General features: G+C 41.2%; 1 protein-coding gene across 2 annotated transcripts; it reads right to left on the bottom strand.

Moving 5' to 3' along the window:
• Nucleotides 1-185: 185 nt before the first annotated feature.
• RNF149 (ring finger protein 149) lies at nucleotides 186-21,765 on the bottom strand. Of its 2 annotated transcripts, XM_015422767.1 has the most exons (9): nucleotides 21,212-21,765; nucleotides 10,190-10,440; nucleotides 8,136-8,204; nucleotides 7,438-7,520; nucleotides 6,920-7,016; nucleotides 4,761-4,956; nucleotides 3,819-3,923; nucleotides 2,110-2,528; nucleotides 186-1,088 (listed from the first exon to the last, which is right to left on the bottom strand). In XM_015422767.1, exons 1-7 carry the CDS (start codon nucleotides 21,666-21,668, stop codon nucleotides 3,865-3,867), a joined length of 1,212 nt encoding a protein of 403 aa, XP_015278253.1. In that variant the 5' UTR covers nucleotides 21,669-21,765; the 3' UTR covers nucleotides 186-1,088; nucleotides 2,110-2,528; nucleotides 3,819-3,864. The 2 variants fall into 2 exon arrangements, with proteins under 2 accessions (XP_015278253.1, XP_015278247.1); XM_015422761.1 differs by having other exon boundaries at nucleotides 2,110-3,923.

Below are 21,765 nucleotides of genomic sequence, written 5' to 3'. Positions count from 1 at the left end.
GTTTTAATAAATCAAGCTTAGTTGACACATCTTGCTTTATACTTAAGATTTTATACCTTTATCTGGAGAATGTTTTAATAGTCAAAGCAGAGAGAAAAAATCCAGTTGTGATATCTGTAAATATGGCATAACTTTCAAACTAATTAAGTGTTGCTATGAGAAACTAAAAGATGATGCAACTTCATACATGTGAACAGTGCTTGGAATTCATTGACTTCAGCCTGAAGTTTCAAAAATTAGGAAGGATAACAAGCAATTAAGGAAATTAAACTCTAGAAAACACTTCAGGATTTATTATCCTGTCTCTCCCAATTCTCATTTTTCCATTTTCAGGATACAACCTATCATTTCTAGTTATGCTGAGAGGCTATAAATAAGCACCTTTTTTACAACAGACCAAAAACAACTTTTATTTAAAAAATTATAATTTGTTTAAATATACAAGTTAGGACAGATACTCCAGTAACAGACTTGTAGCTTTACTTCTGAGACATGTCATAACATGAAGCATTTTTCATTTTGGTGCATCAACAGAAAACCTCAACAGATCCTGCTAAAGTGAAACATTGACCTAAATTCTGTCCTGATAAAGGCTTTTTCAGCTCTTCAGAGAAATGCCCTGCTCCCAATCAACATTAAGTAACCTTTGTTGGGTTGTAAAATGCACTAGAGAAACTAGGTAATGTCTTACAAAAATTCACATGGTATAGTTTCTGTTCTTTGTCTATAAGGGTAATTTCAATTTTGCTGTTATTAGGCTGGGTATTTTTTAAAAGAACCAAAACCTGTTAAGGGAGTGTTTTGTGTAGCTAAGTGAGTGAGCTGTGATTATTAAGCTGTATTTTTACTACTATTGCTACACTTCCTTATATGTGGATGGGAGACCTCAGGAACCTCACAAGAAATACTTTAAAGTACTTCCTGAAAACAGTATGCAGCACTACCACAAAATGTTACACTGAATATAACACCAGGAAGAAATTCATGATAATTTTCTATCCAGCATGTATGCACACAACTTCAGTAATTCTGATTTACAGATCAGTATTATCTCTCAACTGGGCTTGTCTGAATGAGTTCCACAACACCTGTGTGAGAAAAGAAATAGTAATGTATACTTCATTATTAAGTAGCATGCTTAAACTAGTAGAACTATAGAGAGTAAGGATTTGAAGATTTTGGCTCAACTGCTTTAAAGCTGTACAGAGGAGAAGGGGACACTATTTGTAGAGTCTTTGTTTTTTAGAAGTTACTACATTCATACATTCAAAGTACGACATTTAAAGAAGTAAGCTGTACATCATATAGGAACATCCTTGCTAAGGAACTGGTCTCAGCAGGAACTGTCATACATGGTTTTGACCTAACAGACCTAATTCAGAGGACAAGACTAGGCAGTTCATTTGGTTGAATTTTAAAACAATGGTCAATGTTACCAAAATATCAAGTTTGTGGCCAATTGTGACCAGCAGCCAAGGAAGAAGATAATTACACAAATCTTATAGCGTTTTCTATTATACTTCATGAAGTATTGCTGAGGTCAGACAAAATAGTCGCTTCAGGAGATTTGTCATCATGCCTTTAGAGAGAAAACTGTTTGCAGGCACTGCAATTCGGCCTTTCACTGTCATCACTCCTCAGCAATGCTCAGGCTACACAGAAAGTTATGCCTACAAATACAATTAGCCAGTAATCAGAATCTACTTCAAAGCAGCTCTGAAGGCCACAACAGGGATTGTAGAACCAGCCACCAATACAGAGCCCTGAAATCAGTTCTACTTCCACCAGAAGTCCTTCCATCTTTTGATTTTTGGAGGTTCATCCAAAACTGCTTCCATGTTTCTACACATCTGAAAATTGACTTGTGACTGTTCTAGCATTTTCTATAGATGTCATATGCTTTGCTTCGTTCTCTGAATATCTAGTATATAAAGCAGCTAAATATAGACTGTATGACCATTTATTATACAATAATCCTGGTTCCAAGTGCTACTAGGTTTTACATACAGTTGTTGCAGGATTTCTTTCTAAAATAATTGGGGAAAGTGCACTTTTAAGTATTTAAAGTACCAATCTAGCACTTATATGGGAAAATAAATTTGTACTCACCACACTGTATTCTCCAACAGCAGCTCTGCATTGTAAATATTAGATAAGATTTGGAGCCTTCCAGTGTACCAGCTTCCTGTCAGCTCTTTATATTAAGCTGAAGTTGTGATCTTTTTAAAACTTGTAGTTAATGCTTTGTGCTGAGAATGTAGAAACATCAGTTACTGAACGACTTGGAGATAGTTCCTTTCTGAAAGCCAGCATCAATATTGACATGGCTAGCAGTCCATTCCACTGAGTGCTCACAGAAAGATACAGGTCTAGTAGAAATAAATTTTGACACTCAACATGTGGCAAAGTTGCTCTCCAGCAGGAAGTGGTGGCAAGCTCTTCAGGGAGTATTGGACATGTATGTTTACAGCAGTCACTTGTTCCAGAGGCTTAAAAACAAGCTTCTCTTCTGCCTTTCCACTTTTCTTCTTGGAGCATAATAAAATTAAATATTTCAGCTTTAGAAGATACCCATTTTAAAATATGCATTCCAGAAAGCACCTTACTGAATGTCTACTTTGGGCAGTTTTAAGCAAGGTGTAAACTTTACAACATACATTCATTGGTGATAACAACTAAAACTCTGAACATACTACATACACTACTGTTTTCCTCTGAGCTTATTATGTAGCATTACTTAAACAGGAAATTAAGTAACAGTGGTATTTTTTAGTTTTGTACACTTCAAGCTTAATGCTTCCCAGCCATTATATAAAAGGCACAATGCTGCTAATCTAGCAACAGAACAGAAATGGAACTAATGGCTACCTCAAGCAAAAAATGTTGTATACCTTTATAGGATGTTGTCACAAGGATCCCAATACTGAGTTCAGATACAGAAAATGCAAAGGAAGCGCATGGAGAAGTAACAGGAAAAGATGCATATATATCTGAGTCAATGAGGATTTATAAATAGAATAAATAACTTCCAACCATGAACTTTCTACTTCAGTTTTACTCATGTAAGAGTTGAGGTAACTTGCATGAGTATTAAATAACTCTTCATGCACAACATATGAAAGCAGTTGATCTATGTATCCAAGGCAGTGCAAAATAATTTCAACCATGAAACTTAATTTAGTACAACCTAAGTGTTTTTGACTCTTGCAGTAATTTTCTCAGCAAGTGCGTGGCTAACCACTTAAATAGTCTGGTGTTTTACAAATCTGTATTATATATTAATAACTAGGTAATCTTTTAAACAAAAGGTTTAAAAACCTAGGTTTGATAAATGCATGCTACATGTAATACAATAACCCACCATTATTTGTCTATCAGCCTGTTTATTCTTCCCAGGCTTGTTCACTGTAAGAGTTTTCTGGCACAAAAACAAATTATTTCACACATTTTAAGCTTGCTGTTCTTTATCCAAGGGTATTTTCCTTTGTATCATCTTTAAGAAATCAGTTCTGTTTCTTCCCCTGGACTCTGTTCCTACAAACGAAGGTACAGAAATCAAGTGAAAGAAAGGAACCTGTTTTCCAATACTCTTGGAAAAGATCAACCAACTCAAAGGCATCAGATCACCCACACCCTTTTTCTACCACACCCATAAGATTTCATGCTGGTTTTGTCAATGTCAATTGGTGCAGCTCTCTCATTTCTACACAAAAGTAACAGTATACCCCCTTTTCTATAGGATTAGATTTCCTAAAAAATATTCTCATACAAAATTTAGTTATATTAGCCCTTTTGAAACGTAAAACACATGTCCATACCATTTAAATAAAAATAAAGTAACTTTTAGCTTTCAGTTTAAAGCTTTCATTGAGAGTTTCCACTGGACAGGAATTCTTCAGGCTGTTTGCCTCCGCCATCTGTTTCTGGAAAATAAAGATGGAAGTAGTAACATTTGTGAAAAGATCTTCATTAATAAAATCGTTCCAATTTGGTCTTTGGTCCTTTCCACATTAGCCTGCCACTCCGGATTTTCTCAGTGTTTGAGTTGAAATAATTTAAGTCCACGGCAACACAGCGTCCAAATAACCTGGGGCAACAGCAGGCTGAAACCGGGCTGACCACTAAAGGGAGGTAATGTAATGCAGAATGGGGAGAAAACCCGGAATAAGAAGGTTGAACGCGATTTTAGTGCAGAATTGCTTGGAGGACACCATGGTCAACGTGGATTAAAAGGAGAGTGCAGAAAGGGCCAAGATAAAAAAGGAAACCTATTTAAGATGAATGATTTGATTTCCAAAGCCTCTAGCAAGTAATGGAATAAGGAAAAGTTGTTCAGTATTACAAAGACAATTTTCTTAAAATTCCCAGTTCTTCACAAACCTTCCCCATCCTTTCACTCCTACTCAGTTGAATTTGAGCCCCCATCCCCTAAAAGGATAATATACTCTGTTAAGTACTGTTTGTATAATTCAATAGGGGTTAATTCTTCATTCTACAGTAGCAGACACAGACAAACAAAATGAGTAAAAAACCCTACTGCTTCAGGTTTAGGTACAGTTATCAACACTGATAAGGACAACACAAAAGCTCATATATTTATTTTTTAAAAGTAAGAACGGGACAATTTTTAAAGTGCATCTACTACTTACACTACGGTAAACCTCTTTGGAAAAGATGAGCGTGCTTGGAATTTTGTGGGCAAAAATTTCCATTCTCAGAATGTGAAAGAGATTTAAACATACAGCATAGCTGTTACCTACCAAGTAATGCTGCTGTTTCACCTACATCTTCTTTTAATCTGCTACAGTTTAATGTGGAATCATGAGCAGAGGATGCTGGTATCTCACTTAGGTCATTTCTGTCTTCTTCTTGTACAGTAATACTCCAGCTTTCAGCTGATATGCTGCCACTTATTGATTCAGGTACTGCAAGTTCAAGTAAATCTTTAGGTTCTCCCTTTAATATTAAAGAAAAATTATACTGATCAGCAAAAAGAGTTTGGGGTGTGTGTGTTTATTTAAACAGAACTAAAACGCAATCCTATCAACTCTACGCCAGTGTCTCTGACTTCTGCTACTACTGTCTAGAGGTGTGCATGGGGGAAAAAAGGTATTTTTCATATTCGGGTATATCAGACCCCCAAAATATTGACACATATCAAATTTCCCAAGTACTGATACCGTTATAGTATTCAGACTCGGGAAATACGTGGTATTTCTGAATGTATTTGGGTCTATTATACCAATGGGGAATTTTCTTGTACACAGGGTAGGCAAGGAGAGCAAGAAGGCGTTAAAATGCCTTCCTTTCCCTCCTCCAGCCACTTCCACTGGTCAGTTTCACAGGGAAGTTACAGTGGGAGGTAAACCTGCTTCCCAGGATTGAGGGTCCAAACTTTTAATGAGTCAGGGCTGCACAATGTGTCTCAGGGATCCACGCCACCCATGGGTCCCTCCTGCTACTCCTTTTATTAATCTATTATGACATGGTATGACAACAGGGGGAGCTGCGGTGGCTCAAGTGGTTAAGACACTGAACTGCAGGCTGGGGAAGGTCAGTAGTTCAGCAGTTCAAGACCCAGGTGCCGCAAGACGGGATGAGCTCCCGTCTGTAGTTCCAGCTCCTGCCAACCTAGCAGTTCGAAAGCAAGAAATTGCAAGTAGATAAATAGGGACCACTTCGGTGGGAAGGTAACAGCGTTCCGTGCGCCTTGGTGTTTAATCATGCCGGCCACATGACCACGGAAACGTCTTCGGACAGCGCTGGCTCTTCGGCTTTGAAACGGAGATGAGCACCGCAACCCTAGAGTCGGATTCGACTGGCTTTCAAGCAAGGGAACCTTTACCTTTACCTATGACAACAGGATATTGCGTCAGTAATGTATTTTTACTTGCTTCCCCATAGGAAGACTCTAAAAGAAGTTACACAGACAGTAAGAGCTGAGCTATGTGTTCAGCAAACCCTAATAGTGCAGCACTCCTATGACTGTAGCATTTCAGAATGCAGCCACAAAGCTCATGGGGCAATGTAAGTGCTGTCCCTCAAATGCTCATTGCAGATGGAGAGCTATCATGTCAAGCAGAAGTCCTCTAGCCTAGCTTCCCATCCAATATGCCAGCTTTCCAATAGCAAGGATTTTCCTTGCTGAAACAATAACCCATATTAAAACTTTATCTCCTACCTTCATTCTGCAATGATACAGTCCCAAGAGACCATGTGATTTTATTGGATCTGTGCCTGCTGTTCTAAGGACAGCTTCATGTGTTATGGTTTCCATGTGTGCGCAATGTATCACACATACATCTGTACAGGGTGCATGACTGCTTCTAGTGTTCAAGCCAGATGTCATCTGGAAGTCAGTCTTCCTTAAGACTACCAAATGTATCCTCAGTATCAAACCCAATTATGCCGCAGCTCTATTACCTAAATAGGATAATCCTTAACACAGAGGCTACATGGAAGTAACAATATAAATAACAGACACCAATCTGGCAGATGTATGGAATGAACAATCATGCTAATTCCAAGCATGCGTCATTTCCTTTCCTCAGCCTGAGAAAGTTTCCAGTGATAAGAGACTGCAGTAAGCAGAGTGGGAAGGGGCAAAACAAAGAAGTAAAGCAGCAATAGTCAGGTTTTTTGAATGGGAAGGCAGAGGAAAAGAACATACACGAACACAAGAAGCTGCCTTGCTAGACCATCTAGCCCAGTGTCAATGGCAGTGGCTTTCTATAATCTCAGGCAGAGCTAGCCCTACCAAAACCCTTGTACTGTTGAGATGCTGCAGGCTAAACGTGGAACCTTCTGCATACAACCTATCTGCTCTACCAGAAGTAGTGTGACATGGAGGAAGGGGAGAAACACACTAGTCAACCCTGTACAAGACACTCTTATACTTCAAAGTTTCATTAATACATACCCAACATCCCAGAGCTTTGATAACATCTAGTTTGCACATTGGACATGTTCTGTGGTCCACTAGCCAAGGATCAATGCATGTTTTATGAAATACATGTCTGAAAAACAGAGGGCAGCATCTTTAAAACTAATACAGGACACTCCTGATGGAACTTTTTTTAAACACAAGATTTAGCAAACAACATATTAACAACTGCTAAAGAAAACCTAAAGGACAAACAAACTGTGCTTTTAGTAACAGAAAAGCTATAAAAGGGACTCATATTGTTGCATCATTTCTGCCTCTTCATTCAGAGCATTCTCATGCACAAAGCAGTTCCCCAACAGGGTATTTTCAGAACACAGAAACTCATGTCAGAAGAATTAAAATAATTTTTTACTATGTCCAGCATTAGACAGCAACTCTACTGCATGTGTCTTCTCCATTCAGCATAAACCGCAGAAAGCTTTTATCTACATAAGGTTAATTAAAAACTTTCCAAGGGACATCACCTCTTCAACAAGTCTATTGAAGCTTACTTGCAAGGCAAAATTCGAACTGTGTCTTTTGGTTTATAGTTTTCTATGCACACAGCACAATTTTCAGCATCAACATCCAGCTCCTGAAGAAAAAAACAAAACAAAACAGAGGGCGATACAGAGTGGCTTAAGCACACTGGGAATATTAGCATAAGTATTTCCGTGAAAGTTTTCTATGTTCATAAAAGAACTACTCAATTAACTGAAGTTCCAGAATACTGTAGATAGAATAAGAAAACAAGCTTAACCTGGAGAACTGCCAGCAAGCAAGCTTTAAGTGCTAATTTTATATTATTTATTTAATGTCTTTATAGCCTGCTGTTCACCCATGTTTGTTCTCAAAGCAGCTTATAATTAAAAACCATGGTATTTTTAATTAAAGCTAGTGGCTGAGATGCACTTTTCCCTATGCAATGAAAGAGGCTTCAACAAATATTCCAATAGCTGTTGAGGCCTAGGGGAACAATGAGAACTGACCATGTCTACGTTTATATGACAATATAAGATAAACACCTACAACTCGGCAGATGCTGCCTTTGGCAGAAGAGTGCTTCAGCACATAGTGGACACAGAAGACGATGACCCACCCAGAAAATGAGGACACTGTATATTTCTATATGCAGAATTCCATCAATTTCATTTTATTGAAACTATAATTAAAGAAAGCTTTCACTCTACATTAGTGTGACAGTAATTACCTTATCCTCTTGCTTCACAATATGGAGCTGCAGCTGGCCAATTACTTTCTTGATTTCTTTTCTGTTCCCCTTAAAAAAAATAACTCACGTTAGTAACCAGATTTCACTGCATCAGCTTATAAAGGATGTCTCTGTATTCTGCAGACAAAGGCTTCATCAGAAGGTTTATGAGTTTTGTTATCTATCACCACCACTGGGTAAATATTTTAAGTTCACTTTCTAAAGAGGAGAAGCACAGTTCTGTACCAATGTAACATATGAAAGGGAGCATCCATATATGATGCTGTCAGACTGCAGGTACCTAGCAGAATAATGTTTGACTGATACTCACTGTCTCTATACTATGTTAAGTACAGTAGCAACAAGCAGAACTGTCACTGTAGAAAACTCTGCTATCTGGAAGAATTATTTAAATGGAAGAATTATTCAGATCATTGCTACTTGTAAAGAATACTACACAGCTCATTAATTTTCCTCCTGAAACAAAGTTAGCAATGGTAAGCCACCTTAGTTTCTCTACCATTATACTTTGGCAGGGCAGCTAGGAAAATAATTTTATGTCCCCCAGTTTATCTATTTGCAGCCCATTAAGCAGTTCACAGAGCCTTCAAGATTAAGAAAATAATTTGATCATGATCAGTTCTGTTGCACCAGTGTATATAAGGAACAATGTTGTTATTCACATAGATTGGCTTCCAGAAATTACAAGTGTAATCAGAGGACGTTTCAGTGAGATACATATTGCCCTCAAAGGAACAACAAAACTCTAGCAGAAACTTCAGTACTGGAGGACTCCTCAAGATAGAAGGTTGTTTTAAGGACAAGGATTTAATTCTGGACACAATATATGTCTTTCCCAGGTATCCATATAACAGACACCATGATGCTTTTGCCAGTTGTTATTGGGAATATGAAGAAAAAGGCTAGCACACGTTAATTTTTAAAATGAGAACAAAATAGCTTGACAGCAAAAAAAAAGGTTTTAAACATCATATAATGGCTCACTCTTGTTTTATATTTCACTGTTCTTATGGTGGTGACACCCCTCATACAGATTGGTACGACATCATGCAAGATTCACAAACATTCCATTTTTGGAAGCCCAACCAAAAAAAAAAAAGGTTTTCAATTTAGCTGGTATTAAAAAAACACTCTCTCTCTCTCTCTCTCTCTCTCTCTCTCTCTCTCACACACACACACCCCTCCACACACTAGGCAGAGAAGTGCAAGCTAAGGACAAAGGTGGAAGAACTGATAGGAAGTAGGGAGGCTGAGGGGCAAGGAGACTAGAAGCAGGATGTCTTAAGAGAAAAAACGGCGTAAACACCTAGGAAATAGGAACACAAGAAAAAGGTGTAGACAGAGATGACAACTACACAGATTAACCTTCCCACAAAAAGCTTTATCTATGGCAGGTTCAGAGGCAGTAGAGCAAAGCAAGGTGTGGGGGGTAAATTTCACATACAGATTTGAAGCAGCCCCTGCAGATATCACGTGAAGTTTTAATGAAGAACTAAACAGATGCAACGGCCCCCCAGGAGATGAACATCTTTTAGCTCTCCAAGGAGAAGCTACATCTATTTGCATTAGTACCCACCAAGCCCAAACATACTTTCTCTTATTTAAAGCAATTAAGTCCCACTGACTACTCAACTGTTAGCTTTTTCTCAATTTATCGCAAAAGACGCAGAGAAGCAAGTTCCCAGTCAGCTGTTTATGGCAGTTTCATTGATCACCGGTTTTGAAAAAGCGGAAGAACGAAAGAGCTGTGGTCCAGTTATAATAATAATAATAAAATCAGTTTGTTGAGTACCAGATACAGTACAAGTACGTCTAACTCTAAAAAATAAGTCGCAACAACAAATATTAACAGGCAATATAGAAACTGGCATTAAGAAACTTATTCAGGTTAAGCAGCATTCATAGATGAAGCAGGAAGATAAGAAGGCTGCCGCACATCCTTTCAAGCAGGTTCTCAACACTTGCCTATCATTAGGCAAAAGCTTTTTACAAAAGACAGCAAAGGATAAGTCACCATCACCACTAGTAATTACCTGGTTTCCAAACTGTGTTCCAGTATAGAGGAAACGCTGGATATAAAAAAATATAAGCCACGCTAGAGATATAATCATCATGGTGATGAACGCAATAGCTACAAAAACAACTGACTGTCCACTGATATATTCTTGTATGTGCCGATTTCCAACATCAATAGTCATTTTCACAGGAATCCCTCTTCGCACTGGCTCCAAGATCTCCATTCCTTTTGGATACCCAACCATAATTACCACTGTATTGCCAGTACCTGTTGAGGGGGAAGAAAAACAGGAATCAAGTGCACTCTCTTACCACTTTTTATCAACTGAACGAAATCCAGGCCCATTAGATGACAAACAGATGGAACTACTTTGTCATAATCAATTGCTAAATTAGTTTCTGCTACATATAGATTCTCATCCAACCACACACCAGTAGGTAACCAAAGTTCCTCAGCCTTGGAAGCAAATTTGAAAGTGCTCACATGGCCAAAAGCTGTGGCCTCTGAGTGCCCTCCCACTCCCCAACGCAATCATGGCGTTTCCCTTCCTGCCGCCTCACCAGACCCCACCTAGCCCACTGCTTTTCCCCCCAAGGCACAACTTGATGCCTCTGCAGATCACTCAACGCCAGCACCACCACTTGTCTCCTCCCGGATTCTTTCCTAGTCACATGCTAGGTCTAAAATATCTTAGGAGAGAGGAAAACAAAGATGGTATGGGATGGATCTGCCCATGGAGTGTAATTTTCCTGTCTCCAGTGTCAACCTGAAATGCCCCCTGAAATTCTGTTCCTGAGGGAGAGATTAGCACGGAAGGGGGGGGGAGTTAACACTCCATGGGTCGAAATCCTTGCACCCTTTGAAACACCTACTAGGGATCCAAGCCTATACCCAGAACTATCACTTTCTCTCATGCAAGCCAACCAAAACTCAAGACTGAGAAAAAAATCTTATAATTTAAGAGTACTGGCACTCTAGACAAGAGATGTAAAAGTTCTGGAAAATATGAAGCCATGGGGGCATTTCTGCAGAAAACATATGCAATAACTACGTAGGAACCCTAAACTTACTTTATTGCATTAACAAGAAAAAAAACACATTACTGATAGCTTAGCATATACAAATGAACTATTTAGCATATTTACAAAATTTAAGAGTCTAAAGGCCTTGTTTACAAGTAAAACTACAAATATGTCTTATTCAAGAGAGGAAGGGAACTGCAAACTGCTGCAACGTATGCTCCTTTAAGTGTATGTATCTTAAGTATTTTTTTCCATTTGAGGGATAGGAAAACATAAATTTTTGCGCTAGATAAAAAACAACAAGAACATAAGAGAAGCCATGTTGGATCAGGCCAATGGCCCATCCAGGCCAACATTCTGTGTCACACAGTGGCAAAAACCAGGTGTCATCAGGAGGTCCACCAGTGGGGCCAGAACTCAAAAACCCCTCCCACTGTTGCCCCCCCAAGCACCAAGAATACACAGCATCACTGCCTGAGACATAGTGTTCCATCTATAACTTCTGGCTAATAGCCATTTAGGGACCTCTGCTCCATGTTTATCCAGTCCCCTCTTGAAGCTGTCTATGCTCATGGCCGCCATCACTTCCTAGGCAGTGAATTCCACGTGTTAATTACTCTTTGGGTGAAGAAATACTTCCTTTTATCTGTTCTAAGACTACTGCTCATTAATTTCATTGAGTACCCATGAGTTCTTGTACTGTGAGAAAGGGGATAAAAGTACTTTCTCTACCTTTTCTATCCCATGCATAATTCTGTAAACCTCTGTCGTGTTATCCCTCAGTCGTTGTTTCTCCAAGCTAAAGAGCCCTAACCTCTTTAACCTTTCTTCATAGGGAAGGTGGAATGAGCTCCCAGAAGAGACCAGGGCCCTGTGGAGCTCCCAGAAGAGTCCAGGGCCCTGTGGGCCCTTTTGTAGGTCTGCAGGGCCTGTAAAACGGAGATTTTCCACCAGGCTTTTGGAGCCGCCGCCACCACTAACCATTAACAATTGATGGTTCAAAGTGGGAGAGCCCAGTTTTCCTGGGATTCAACCTATATATAGCCTGAGATAGCTGCCTAAGCTGATCTAAAAGAGCAAGTAAAAGATAAAGGTTCCCTTGCTCGAAAGCCAATCGAATCCGACTCTAGAGCCAACTGCAAATAAAGAGCCTGAGTAATAACAACCACCGTGAATTATTTGATATTGATACTAGCATTTTGATACATTTTATTAAGAATAGTTAGAATTGTTTTATTATTAATATGTTGTTACGGTATTTTATTGTAATTTTACTGTAATTTTATGCTGTTTTGTAAGCCGCCCTGAGCCGGCCCTGGCTGGTAGGGCGGGGTAGAAATTTAATCAATCAAACCCCTTAATCATTTTAGTTGCCTTTTTCTGTACCTATAATATCTTTTTTGAGGTGCAGTAACCAGAACTGTACACGGTATTCCAAATGAGGCCGTACTGTAGATGTTTACAAGGGCATTATGATACTGGCTGATTTGCTTTCAGTCCCCTTCCTAATAATCCCCTAATAATTTCCCTTTTTTATTGCATTCGCACACTGAGTCAACATCTTCAGTGATTTATATACCATGACTCCAAGATCTCGCTTCTCATCACTTACTGCCAGCTTGGACCCCATCAATGTGTATTTATAGTTAGGATTTTTGGCTCCAATATGCATTATGTTGCATTCACCCATGTTGAACCTCATTTGCCACACTGACACCCACTTGCCCAGCCTTGACAGATCCCTCTGCAGTGCCTCACAGTCCTCCCTGGTTCTCACGCCCTGAACAACTTAGTGTAAATCCACAAACTTAGCCACTTCACTGCTTACTCCAGTTTGGTGTAGTGGTTAAGGGCATGGACTCTAATCACGGAGAACCAGGTTTGAGTCCCCACTCCTCCACTTGCAGCTGCTGGATGACCTTGGGCAAGCCATAGTTCTGGTCAGAGCTGTTCTTGAAAGAGCAGCTCTTGAAAGCACTCTCTTAGCTCCACCTACCTCACAGGGTGTCTGTTGAGGGGAGGGGAAGAGAAAGGAGTTTGTAAGCTGCTGTGAGACTCTGAGTGAAGGGTGAGGTATAAATCCAATCATCATCATCTCCTCCTCCTCCTTCTTGAACAAGTTAAAAAGTCCTGGACCTAGTACTGAGCCCTGTGGTACCCCACTGCTTATCAACTTCCACTGTGAAAACTGCTCATTTATACTCACTCTCTGTTTCCTGCTAATTAACCAGTTTTTAATCCACAAGAGGACGTGTCCTCTTATCCCATGACTGCTGAGTCGACTTAGGTGCCTTTGATGAGGTACTTTCTCAAAAGCTTTCTGGAAGTCTAGGTAAACAACATCTACTGGGTCACCCTTGTCCACATGTTTGTTCACCCCCTCAAAGAACTCTAAAATGTTAGTGAGATAAGATTTTCCCTTAGAGAATCCATGCTGATTCTTCCTCAATAGCTTTTGTTCATCAATGTGCTTTAAACTCATATCTTTAATAATGGATTCCACCAACTTACCCAGTATCAACATTAGACTGACCGGCCTGTAATTTCCTGGATCTCCTCCGGAACTTTTTTTTTTTTTTTTTAAGATGAGGGTTACATTAGCTACCTTCCAGTCCTTGGGAATGGAAGCAGATCTTAGTAATAAATTGCACATTTTTTTCAGGAGATCCACAAGTTTACATTTGAGTTCTTTCAGAACTCTTGGATATATGCCATCTGGGCCTGGTGATTTGTCAGTTTTTAATTTGTCCATCAGTTGTAGGACCTCCTCTCTTGTCACCTCAATGTATTATTTGGACAGAAGACATCTCATATAGTCACAACAGGCTTATGTGGATATTGAGTTAGATTTTTAACACTGACATCTTCCATAGTGTGTCATAATCACACACATTACAGAATACTAATTGTGGACAAAGTCAGCAATTTAAACAATAAACATATCCTTGAAAATGTTTTATGTCTACAATGTACAAAGTAATTCTCATTTTCTTACGAGGCAGACTATATTCCATAAAAGTCTCCATAGTACGTTTTTTGAGTGAATAAAACTTTGTCTTAAAAAGCATTTCACTCATACCAATAAAAGAAAACATATCCTTTTTCCCTGTTCTCCCCCAAATTGAAAAAGAGAGCTCCCAGGACCTCCCCACACAGGATTTACCCATTTTTCCGCTAGTCTTTCCATCTGTACTCTAAGTAGACCGAAAACCATTATAGCCCTTAAGAGTTTCAAAGAGTGATCACCTGAATATCATTCCAAAATACTAACGGGAAGATTTTAAGGATTCCCACTAGTTACTGGATTCTTCCAACACGATATTTATCAATATTTAGAGGGGTTTTTTGTATTCTTTAATTAGCAATTATTTTCTCTACTAAACATTTGTTGTGCTACCTGTAGTTGCCTGACTACTACTTGTCCCACAGTAGGTACATGGATTCAGTTTTTCACTACATTCCATACGTGACTGATACACTCAACATGAAGAATTTTAAGGTGAAGAATAAGATCTTACAACAGATAAACAAGAAAGCCATTCTGTATGAAGAGCTTAACATTTCTAGAACTCTAGTTTACATGGATTCATCTTATGACAGTCTGCACAAATGCAGAAATCAAATATTTTATTATTGTGAAATGGGTGTACATTTACGAGTGCAAAGAATATAAATTATGAAAATATCAAGAAATTCAAAAATCAAAGTTCCTCTGACCTGCTTAGGAGGTATGGTTTTATGTTTTGCTGTCATACTTATCTGCACGCTTTGATGATCATCATAGTTGCTCAAAGGACTGCACTTCAATGGAGTTTCCACCCAGAGATGCTGAATGCATCTGTATAAGTGAAGAGGAAACAGCCAATGAAGAACCCATGGATTTTTCCAACAGTTCCTCCCTTAGTCATTGGATTAGTTCTCTGTTTCCTGTTTTCATATTATAATAATCTTAAGAATGTATATTGTACTTTCATTATTAAAAGCACTTTATCTTGTTTTAGTTCCTACAACAATCATGAAAGGTAGGCAAGTATTATCACCTTCATATTGCAGATGGGAGCTGAGAGTGGCTTGCTTAAGGCCATCTAGTGAGTTAACAGCAGATCTGAAAATCAAACCAATTCATATAGCCTCTGCCACTTAATCACAACATAGCCTTCATTTATGAAGCAACTCTGACTTGGGACTCAACAACCCTATACTTCACAATCTGCTTTACTTCCCCAAATCTGAAAGACAAAAAGAGAACTAAAAGAGTAGGAAGATTACTTGAAGATTGAAAAGAAAAAGAGGGAAATTCGTATTTGCCTGTTCAAGGAAATCCAGCTAGAAAATCAACTACATACATTTCCCCATCATAACGACAGGAGCTTATATGGCTCCAAACTTATTCAAATGACCACTTTGAAGTCAAATTTTATATTTTTTCAACTACTTCAGATGGCATACAAATACAAACCATATAAACAGAAAAACAACTACTTACTGCAACATCAGTCACAAAACAACTGAAAACTATGACCAAAAAGATAGCAGGTTGGATTCAAAGTAACACCGCTGAAATGAAGATGTAAGAATGGGACTTCCCTCTTTTGCCTCAACCCACAGAACCCCCTCAAATTCTCATCACGGAGTCCAAGAGACCTTTAGGAACAGCTTCGGGGGCAAAGTGGGAAACTGCCATGAGAGTGGGGATTCAGCACAGATCATCCTTCACCAAATGAAGGGCTAGTCTGCCACCTTAACAAACAGAATGACACCACATCTCCCTTATAAATAAAAGCCGAATGGTGGTGGCACTTCTCTAGAACATTCCACACGCTCCAAAATCAGTTCGCTCTCTGATCTGTCATTCAGAGGGTCGCCCTATCCACTGGCTGTTTTGCCTGAGTCCTACCTCCAACATTCTAAACATTTTGCTGTTCCTCTCCCCCCCATAGCCAGTCAGAACACAGAGGTTGTTTGCATATGCGAATTGATTGGCTTTTGCCTCTAACATTCTAAACAGTTTTGCTGTTCTGAGGCAAAATGTGTCCAATCTCCAGGTGAGGGCTGGAGATCCCTCAGAATTACAACTGCTTTCCAGATGGCAGAGATCAGTTCCCCTGGAGAAAATGGTGGGCTCTGTATCTTTACATGCTTCTGAGGTGGCCCCCATATGACAGCCAATGTGATGTAGCAGTCAGGGCTTCAGAGCATGGGAGAGGCTGCAGGCGTGTGGGGGGTGGAAAGCTGAAGAGTGAGGGGGAAATAAAGGTAAGTTGATGATTGGCTGGGAAGGAGATAGGGTTGCCAACTCCAGGTGGGAAATTCCTGGAGATGTGAGGGATGGGGCCTGGAGAGGGTGAAGTTTCAGGAGGTGTGGGACCTCGGACAGGTACAAAACTATAGACTCCACCCTCCAAACCAACTATTCCCTTCTGTGGAACCATAGTTGCCAATCTCCAGGTGAGGGCTGGAGATCACTCAAAATTACAACTGTTCTTTAGGTAGCAGAGATCAGTTCCTCTGGAGAAAATGGTGGACTCAGTGTCATTATACCCTGATGAGGTCGCCACAGCAAATTGACACTGAGTGTCCAAGGCCGGGGCACCCGCCCAGAGCCTCTTTCTAGAGGCCGTTTTATTTATTTCCGCAATGGGCCTTTTTCCTAGTTCATATGTATAAAAGAAAGTCCCCTCACAGGCAGCTGCCAGGAGGAGGCAACTTAGGAATGCGGCAAAGACATTTGCACATAGTACTCCTGCGGAGCACTGAGCTGCGGAGGCAAAGTACCAGCAAGATCATCCTGAGGTGCTCAGAACAATACAGTCTTCACATGAGCAAAACAATCCAGGAACACAAATAGAGAGGCCATCACTTTCGTGGCAGGAATTGACTTAACAGATGACTGCTTTTTAAATGGACAGTTCTATGTTGCCTGCTCCAGAGTGAGCTCATCAAGCAGCTAGGTGATCCTAGCACCTGAGGGCAGAACCACAAATGTGGTCTACAGAGAGGTCCTTCGGTAGAGGGGAAAAAAAGTACGTATGTCTCATTTCATTTTTTACACTACCATATTCTCCACTGGAATTCCTACAACAAATGTCACATTTAAAACTTCACATCATCGGTATTATAACTGGATTTACGGAACTTAAATACCGTAGTGAAGCATGGGTATCAGGCTAGCTCTGAATAAAACATGTTTTCCAAGTCTTTGGAAATGGCTAAAGGAAGGGACAAAGCAAATCTCACAGATATTGCACACCTTTAGAACCACCATCAAAAAGGCCCTGCTACACACAGAGGTGGTGCAGATGGGAGCTGATGCCCCAAGATACCCCAGGTCTAAGACATTTATTGGTGGTGAACAGTGTTGTCAAGTCGCAGCCGACTTATGGCGACCCCGTAGGGTTTTCAACACAATAGATGTTCAGACATAGTTTGCTATTACCTGCCTCTTCACAGTGATCCTGGTATTCCTTGGTGGTCTCCCATCCAAATACTAACCAGGGCCAATCCTGCTTAGCTTCTGAGACTGATGAAATCAGGCTAGCCTGGACCATCCAGGTCAGGGCAAGACATTCCTTAGCATCCCCAAAACTGCATGAGAGTCCTGTGGTATGATCTTGTCATCTACTCAACACATATATCTGGAATACATTACCCAACACATACATCTGGAATACATGTAATCTGAGACAAAACAGAGAATGTCAAGACCTACTCAAAACAGAATAGAAATAAAAGCCAAATTTAATTTGTCACAAATGAGGAAGTTCCACACAAATGGTTCACAAAGCAAGACAGAGCTTTTAATGTACAAATGCTGCTGCAGAAAACTGGCAGGTATACCATGTGAGTTTGAAAGACAACAGTAGTCAGTATCATCCTGCTATCTGGGAAGTCTAGGTTCAAAAACCCCAGTCTACAAAGGAAATGTGCTGGGTAAACTTGGTCTGGACACACACTCTCAGCCTAATCCACCTCATTAGTTCACACTGCTTTCCTACTGAGAAAGACTGGATCGTGAGGGCATCAATACAATGAAAAAGAGGAAGGGAACCCAGTTGCACCCAGGAGAGCCCTGGCATGACGAGCCCAACAAAATTTGCAGTCTCTCTCTCTCTCAAGACAAAAAACGCATACCTTGAATAAAACTCTGTTGGTCTTAAAGATGCTTTGTAACTCTTCTGTGCAATTGAGAGAACTGGGCAAAGTAAGCTCTCGCTCTTTACCTCCCACCCACCCCAAGGGACGAGCCCTCCCTCCCCCTCTCTTCCTCCCCAAGGGTGGAGGAGCCTCAGCCAATGGAGGGAAGAGGGGCTTTGCTCTGTGGCTCCTGTGCAATTGAGAGAGCCTGGCAAAGCAAGCTGTGATGCAGAAGAAAGCAAGAGAGAGGGAGAAGGAAGCATACGACAGCCAGTTGCTCGTGGGCCACATACAAGCCCTGTGGGGGGCGGATCCAGTCCACGGGCCGCATGTTTTATACACTTGCATTAGAGCCTCTGAAAATGCTCATCATTGAAAACACCTTTTCAGATGCTTTAGGAAGCTAGCAGCAGTTCACATGATGCCCCTATCAGGGGTTCCCAAGCTTATTTTCAAACATCTTCTCTCAATGCACCCAATATGTTGCTATTTTCTGCCCTCTGTAACATATACTTCACCCAATTAGGATCCTTTCTTGTTATTGTCTGTCTCATCCATGTATTTTCAGCCAGGCTTATAGTTTATCACAAAGTCTGAGCTACTGAAATATTGTCCAACTCCTCAAAATTTGTCATACCCAAGATTTCTACATTCTTCTAGAACTTTAGGCACCCATCTCTTGGACACCTCGTAGGCTGCTTTCACATCTGTTGCCATACTAAACATTTATTTATTTAATTAATTCGGTTTACACCCAGCTCTCCCCGCCAATGCGGCCTCAGGGCAGTGTCATGGGAATTATCTTAAAAGAAAAACAGAACTTCTCCAGGCAAGACGCCAGCTAGGCGCTTCACCAGAATTTTAAACAACACAAGTCTTATTTCTTGAAGAGATGATAAGCAAGCAAATGAACTGACAGAGCTTTTCCTACAAAGCATGCTATCAGGAGCTCCTGGGCTGACTAGTGACCCTCAGGAGAGAAAGAGAATCTCACTGAATCCCAAAGGTCAGCGCCAAACTGCCCAGAAGGACTCAAATTTATACAGAATTAATCAAAGGTTTCGTATGGGCTGTCACAAATGTTGATGACCAGGTGATTTTGAAAATCGTGAGACCATGTCATGCAGCAGATGTCCTCACAGTCCAGGATTTATATTTTATTTTCAAAATAACACAAGATAGCAGTTCTGATTCTAAATGACAACCATGAAATCAGAATGTTCTTTTATGTTCGCAGTGTGAGATAAGACAGACATGACGCTGTCTGCTGAAGCCAAGTGGGGGTGTGAAATTACTGTAGAGTTTTAAACTATGGGGAAAGAATGTGGGTTCTTTTCTGTATATGTGACAGGGGGGGGGAAAGGTGCCTTTTGAAACAAAGAGACAGGCATTGCATTTTGGGAGTCTTCCCTGTGTGCTGAAAGCTGCTTGCTAACTTAAAGGACAGAAACAGAAATAGTTATAGGATTTCTGTGTATAAAGGGTTCCGTTCTCTGATCCAAACCTTTTAGTATTAAAATTCTCTTACAACAGGCGGCTTACATAAAATTTCATATAAATGGAAGAGCAAAGTCCGAGTCCAGTGGCACCTTTAAGACCAAAAAAGTTTCTTTTCTGGGTATAACCTTTTGTGTGCATGCAGACTTGTAGGGAAGAGGTGTTAGTCTATATGTCAAAATCATTTAGGAACTCTTTACACAAGCCAGTCAAAGGACATAGCAATTTCTTTGTACTGCCACTCTGTCCCATTGAAGTATGCATATAATTTTTTTAACTGCTGCCTACTCCCTCCTCTTGAACAGATATGATTACTGAACATTTATGACAAGCTACCAAGGCAAGCATGTATTACAGAAACGCTTGTAAGACAAATAATTGCAGGAATCATGCTCTTCTACGTAATTTAAACACAACTCAGTCTAGTCAGGTTGTTAGGCTAATTCTGCTGTGGTTCATACAGAAGCACCTTTAAACAACCAAATCACCCACTTTTTTTCTTAAACATCTCACAGCATCACCCATTCATGAGGGGCGGGGCCAAAAGCTGCCCCTGGCCTCCAGATTTCAGGCACCACTGCCCAGCAGATCTGCGATTTGCTTCCTAGCTCATCCTTCAGTTCCTCTTGTGTCTCAGCATCAGCTGCTTAAGTACGTATGTCCTTTCATACATACCCACTGTTTTTGCAGCAGATCCCTCCTACCATTTCAAGAAAGAGGCAAGAAAGGGCATGTTCACACAATTATTTATGGGATGTGGTGGCCTTCTCTAGTTTTAGATTACTTTAGAAGGAGATTTTTAAAATGGGGGTGTCTATCAAGAATTTTAAGTTTCATGTTCAAAGGCACTTCTAAAAATCACTTGCTGGGGGGTGGAGGCAGGTAGCAACAGAGAAAGAGCTGCTACTACGGTGACCTATTTGTGGGCTTCCAGGAGGCACCACTGTGGAATACAGGATGCTGGACCTTTGCTCTGATCTAGCAGGGCTCTTATTATTTATTTAGGAGATTTTTTTCCCCTCCTAGAGCTTGGGCAGATGATCAACAAGTGGAGAACTTTCCTTTCCTACAGTCTGCATCTATACGTTTAAATCAGCACTTCCAAATTTTGCACAGATCCTGTCCTCTATTTTGGGCCACCCTTTTGGGGATTAATACAGATCTCGCTTCATCCTTTCAAATCCTAAGAAAACACTGACGGGGAGAAGGGGCTGATTCCACCCACACCCCCACCCCATCCTCCGGAAGGAAAATATTTTCGCGGGAGTCTATCTGTTGACGCCTTACCTTGAGGGTCCCGTAGCACAACCAGTCCTACTTTCCTTCAAAGAAAAAGTCTCTAGCCCCCCCCCCCCATAAAAAAACCCCTTTCCACCGCCACTCACCGAGGTGCGGCATGGTCAGGGTCGAGTTGCCGAACTGAAGCTCGTTATAGATCACCACGGCGGCCGCCCTCTTCCTCGCCGCGTTGGCGATTTTCTCCTTCAGCCGGCATCCGCCGTGGGACACCAGAGCGATCCAGGAGGGAGGCGGCCCCCCACGGCCGGCGCCGGGAGGCGTGGGCACCTCGTACTCGGCGTCTGGCGCACAGCCTTCCATGGGGCGGGCGCCCACGCCCCGGGGGATGCCCACCAGGCCCTGCGCGCCCTCCTTGGGCGAGGTGTCCCCGTAGCGGCCGCTCTCGGCGCTGCCCCGCACCGTTCGGTTGGTGCCGGGCTCGGTGTAGACCGTGGTCACCCACGCCGAGTACCACACCAGCGACCAGGCCACGCGCGGGCACCCCGCCGCCGCCAGCAGCAGCAGCAGCCACACCGGCAGCGCCACGCGCCGCACCACTAACATGGTCCCCCGGCCACACCGCGTGGCCCGCCCGCGCACTCCTCCAGCGCTGGCACGGGGAAAGAAGCCGCCGCTTCGGCGGCGCCGACAGTCAGCGTCG

This window comes from Gekko japonicus, unplaced genomic scaffold (genome assembly GCF_001447785.1).
Source record: "Gekko japonicus isolate JY-2015 unplaced genomic scaffold, Gekko_japonicus_V1.1 scaffold1177, whole genome shotgun sequence".
NCBI classification, from domain to species: domain Eukaryota; kingdom Metazoa; phylum Chordata; class Lepidosauria; order Squamata; family Gekkonidae; genus Gekko; species Gekko japonicus.
This window is presented reverse-complemented; position numbering and strand designations above follow the sequence as displayed.

What these genes read in the sequence shown, in the direction of transcription:
- RNF149 (XM_015422761.1), bottom strand. Translation starts at nt 21,668, where the DNA reads ATGTTAGTGGTGCGGCGCGTGGCGCTGCCGGTGTGGCTGCTGCTGCTG. An exon ending in GAACACAGTTTGGAAACCAG is followed by an intron (nt 8,205 to 10,189) that starts GTAATTACTAGT and finishes ATTTTTTTTAAG; the next exon opens with GGGAACAGAAAAGAAATCAA. An exon ending in TTGTGAAGCAAGAGGATAAG is followed by an intron (nt 7,521 to 8,135) that starts GTAATTACTGTC and finishes TTTTTTCTTCAG; the next exon opens with GAGCTGGATGTTGATGCTGA.